General features: G+C 31.9%; 1 protein-coding gene across 4 annotated transcripts; it reads left to right on the top strand.

Moving 5' to 3' along the window:
* The first annotated feature begins 863 nt into the window (after positions 1–863).
* On the top strand, positions 864–4,325 carry LOC137807831 (E2F transcription factor-like E2FE). 4 transcript variants are annotated; one of them, XM_068608650.2, is made up of 11 exons: positions 864–1,105; positions 1,197–1,264; positions 1,346–1,398; positions 1,491–1,568; positions 1,648–1,710; positions 1,839–1,944; positions 2,278–2,345; positions 2,449–2,521; positions 2,818–2,879; positions 3,045–3,450; positions 3,990–4,325. In XM_068608650.2, exons 1-11 carry the CDS (start codon positions 1,026–1,028, stop codon positions 4,076–4,078), a joined length of 1,146 nt encoding a protein of 381 aa, XP_068464751.1. In that variant the 5' UTR covers positions 864–1,025; the 3' UTR covers positions 4,079–4,325. The 4 variants fall into 4 exon arrangements, 2 of the variants coding, with proteins under 2 accessions (XP_068464751.1, XP_068464750.1); XR_011080604.2 differs by having other exon boundaries at positions 932–1,105; positions 2,449–2,527; positions 3,019–3,450; XR_011080605.2 differs by having other exon boundaries at positions 932–1,105; positions 3,019–3,450.
* The last annotated feature ends 416 nt before the right edge of the window (positions 4,326–4,741 follow it).

The raw sequence follows: 4,741 nt of genomic DNA on the forward strand, positions 1-4,741 counted from the left end.
AAAATAAACAAAAATTTAAAAATATCCAAAAGTAATTCAAATAAATTCGGACATAGTTATAATTAAACTAAAAGATGAAATAAAATACATGGAGTGTTTACTTATATAGTTATTTTAAAATTCACAAATATTTTTTTTATCAAACATAAATAAATTCGTTGAATATTATATGGTATAAGAGAATAATTTAGGTTGGTTGAATTGTGTGAGTTTTTTTTTTATTCCATAACATGTAATTCGTATAGATGAAATATAAAAATCTTACAAATGATTATAGTTGATAAAAATGGATTAAACATAATTACACTAAAAAATGAATTAATTTTAAAAGAACTTCTCTTATAATTTAATTTTAAAAATATGATTTTTTAAACTAATTTAAAAAGTATAATTTGTATAACTAATAAATATAAGAAGTGATTAATAATCATTCATACATTTCACTACAGCGAGTTATTTAGAAAAGTCTAATTTAATTCATTTGATTAAAATCACAATACACTTCAATCTATTTTATCTAACTAATCCTACAATTCAGTTTATTTCAAACTATTTTGATTCAATGGGATAATAACTGACTTAAGCTCACTTCATATTTTCTCCAGGTATAAATGATTATGTAAAGTTTAAATAATATAAGGATTAAAAATATATAATATTCTTATTTTTATTGAATAAAAATTTAGATTAGCATGATTTATAAAAATGAATAATCTTATCTTATTTTGTCCAACAGTTTGTAATTAGATAAGATTATAAAATCATTTAACATTATAAATAGATTACATTTTATGTATTGTGTAGAACAAAATGTGTATAATAAATGAAAATTATAAAGTAGTTTGATTGCAGTTGTTGAGAAAGAAGTTCCCGCTTAATTGTTTGTTTTTGTTTAAAAAACAAAACAACATCCCTCCCACTCCCTCTTCAGATCCAATTTTCAAAATTTTGCCCCGCTTTTCTCCCCTCTTTCCCTCTTATATAAGGCCTCAATCTCTCTCTTCTTTGCTTTCTCCCACACTTCCATGGCTTCTTCAGATCCCATCTCTTCCAAACACTACACTTACAACAGAAAACAGAAGTCACTGGGACTTTTGTGCACCAAGTACTTCTTCTCTTCTTCCTCTCCTATTCCTTCATCTCAATTCAACTCAATCGCTAATTCGTTTTTTCCCTCTTTTTTTTTTTCATGTCAGTTTCTTGAGTCTCTATAACCGAGACGCAGTGCACTTAATTGGCCTTGATGACGCTGCCACTCGATTAGGTATTTAATTATCTATTCTCTCTTCATTTCTCTTTTTTTTTTTTTTGTTTTGTTTTGAATCTAATTCTTGTTTCTATCCAGGAGTCGAGAGAAGACGGATCTACGACATTGTTAACGTTCTCGAGAGTATTGGGGTGTGTGCATTTTTCTCTATTTTCTTATGTTGTACTTTTTTTTTTGTTCATGTTTCACCTCAGTTTATCCTTTCGATCCGTGCGTGTTTTAGGTTCTCTCAAGGAAAGCGAAAAATCAGTATACCTGGAAAGGTTTTGCTGCAATTCCTCTCACTCTTCGGGAGCTCAAAGTAATTATAGTTTTTGTCAGCTTATGATTTTCAAGCTTCATATGTAGGTTTTAATTTTTAGCTCGTTATGGTTTCTTAGGAAGATGGTCAGAGGGAGAACTCCAATTCCTTGCGCGGGTCCACTAACGACGACATGGATAAAGTGAGTTTTGCCTAAATACTGAAACTTGCTGCTCTTTTTTTTTCTCCTAGTTAAATTTATACATTTTTAGAATAAGGACTGGATTAATTAGTGTCAGCAAATAATTTGTTGTTGACTGTGTGTCGTAGGTGTCCGATGATGAAGATGATGAAGAAACACAATCCAACGCCGCTACTGGAAGTCAAAATGACAAATTGAACCCTAAATCTACTCAACCCAGATCACTAAAAAATGGTAATTATATCCTAAACAAAAAAGAATTAAGCTTTGCCTTTTTACGTGGGAAATGCCTTGTTGTACATCTTCACACTATTGCTTAAAAAATCCTCAAACTTTGATTAAGGTTATACGTGTTTGCTCCATGTTATTTTGTTGGGATTATTTTTAGTTAATTTTATACATTTTCTGAAATGTAATATTAACTTTAACATTTAGGCATATTGTCGATTTGTTTAAAGTTTGAATAGGTTGTTACCTTTGTAGTTGTGAATTTTCATAAGCACGGGAATGCTAAACTTTTAGAAATTTCTCTTGCTCAAGGCTTGATGCTTCTACACTGCTTTGCAGAAAATCGAAGGGAAAAATCTTTGGCTCTGCTGACCCAGAATTTTGTCAAGCTCTTTGTGTGCTCTAATGTGAGGGTTACACAAGTTTCTTGGACGTTCCTATTCAATGTATATTTTTCTTATCTGTGTAGCAAGGTAGTTCAAGATTAACAATGTTGACTCTACTTTACAGGTTGAATTGATCTCCCTTGACGAGGCTGCAAAATTGTTGCTTGGAGATGCTCACAATACTTCAATAATGAGAAGTAAGAGTATGTTTTTATTCATTGAAAAGTATAGTACTGGACAATATGAATATAACTGTTTCATCGATGTTTTAAAAATATAATGAGGCAACACATGGTAAGTAAGTATTGCATAAAAACTCACTTTTCTGTAATTGGATAAACCATGGATACTTTTTGGTTCTCTTCCTTAAACTATAATTTAATGTGTATTAAGTGCATTGTGAGTCAATGATCAATGCAAGTGGTTCTTTAAACCTTGGCTAAAGTAAAAACTTCCTATATTTTTTCACTTACACTCTGATCTGACTTTGCAGCAAAAGTTAGACGCCTATATGACATCGCAAATGTGCTATCCTCCATGAACCTTATCGAGAAGGTGATGCTCGCCATTCTATCATTTTTTACTAATTTGTTTTTAAATGTCTTAAAATAGGTTAGAGAGTGAGGTTCACATGTCCTCCTCTGTGTTGAGTAGTTTACCGTAATTGTATAACTAAGCATATTCTTGTCCTCAGCTTATGATGATTTTACAAATTGACAGACCCATACGTCAGATACAAGAAAACCAGCATTCAGGTGGCTGGGTCCTGAAGGGAAGACATGGAATGAGTCACTTCACAAATCAAATCAGAACGACTCTAGGAAAAGGGCGTTTGGAAGTGATATTACAAACATCAGTTTTGAGAGGAGTAAGGTGGAATTATTCACAAACGGAGACTTAAATTCGAATCCTAAGAAACTAAAAATTGAAAACGATATAGAGCCGGGTCAGGCAGATGAAAACAATTTAAAACAAGACACAAAACAAACTTCGAAGAGCTATCAGTTTGGTCCTTTCGCTCCAGCGTGCGTGCCCAGAGTTGGAGCCTCTGGGAAACATAATGGGAAGCAGGTGCATGACTGGGACGGTCTAGTGAATGCACACAGCCCACAGTATCAAAACGAAGGTAATCAATATTTCACATTTACCCAACATAAAATGTGGTTAACTACTTAGCAAGCTCAATTTAGATATATCTATTTATTGGTCTATTAATTTGATCATTTTTAGTTTTTCAGTTAGAAATATGTTTATCTTAGTCATTTTTTTAATATTGAATGAATGCATTGGAAGATTTTGTTTATGTAATTATCCTCATTCAAACCATCCACTCGCCTCCTTCCCGTGGTATTCAAAGCTTTATTAGTGTGATGCGCATGCTCTGAGAGGGAGACAGTTGCGTGCATTTTTTGCAGCCGTTTTTTAATGATAGAAAATGGTATTTCCTACGTGAAATGCTGTTTTTTTTCATAGGTGAGGACCATTTCCTACGTAAAAGGCCAAATTTCCTCCAACCTATGTCTTATATAAACATTGGTTGTAAATTTACGAACCTGTAACAACCGTTATGGAGATGCTCTAGGTCTCATTTAACTCACTTCTATTTTTTAGTAGCTTGATTATTGACGTGTTCATTGAAAACCAACTGTTTTATTTTTGATTCAGCTTTGAAAGATCTCTTTTCACATTACATGGAGGCATGGAAATCGTGGTACTCTGAGATTGCTGCTAAGAGACCATTACAAATTTTGTAACTTTCCTCACAAGAACAAATGAATTATATGCATTTACTTGATGCGCCCGCAGAGCTTCCGTTTACGGCTTTTTCAACCGAGGTGCATGACCAACATCAGCTTAGGCATTTCTTGCAAATTATTTATCACATTTGTTTCTTGTATAGTTTCAACCTTCTATCTATTGGAGTGGGAGTTCTTGTGCGCCCTTCTATTTCTTGTACCGAGTCTGCTAATTTAAGCAAAATAAAATTCATGAGTTTTTTTAGAGTTTGCATCTTTAAAATATGATTATTATGGAGTGCAAGACTAATGCAAGATTGCCAATTGCAGTTACTTTGGCCCTTAATGTGATAAAATAATAGATTAATTTAATATTTGTATATAATCTGGTAGCTAATCTGACCTTAATGTTTAATGGTACTGCTAATTTAGGATATAAGACCATCCTATACTGTCAACATTTGAAAGAGGGGTGTTTCTCCTTGCCTCACGAGAAATGCCTTCGTTATTGTGTCTCATAATTATTGAAAAAGACTATTTTATCTTTTTTAAAAACAACTTTTAAATAATTTTTTTCAAAATATTTTTTGAACATATTTTATAAATTCTGGATTTATTATTTTGAAAAATAAAAATGTGTTTTAGAAAAAATATTTCATAATATTTTTTGCTTTCTGAATT

This window comes from Phaseolus vulgaris, chromosome 3 (genome assembly GCF_051622355.1).
Source record: "Phaseolus vulgaris cultivar YP4 chromosome 3, ASM5162235v1, whole genome shotgun sequence".
NCBI classification, from domain to species: Eukaryota; Viridiplantae; Streptophyta; class Magnoliopsida; order Fabales; family Fabaceae; genus Phaseolus; species Phaseolus vulgaris.

Coding starts and splice junctions, on each gene's coding strand:
- LOC137807831 (XM_068608649.2), top strand. CDS start 1,026: ATGGCTTCTTCAGATCCCATCTCTTCCAAACACTACACTTACAACAGA. Junction 1,711..1,838: donor CTAACGACGACATGGATAAA/GTGAGTTTTGCC, acceptor TGTGTGTCGTAG/GTGTCCGATGATGAAGATGA. Junction 1,945..2,277: donor ACCCAGATCACTAAAAAATG/GTAATTATATCC, acceptor ACTGCTTTGCAG/AAAATCGAAGGGAAAAATCT.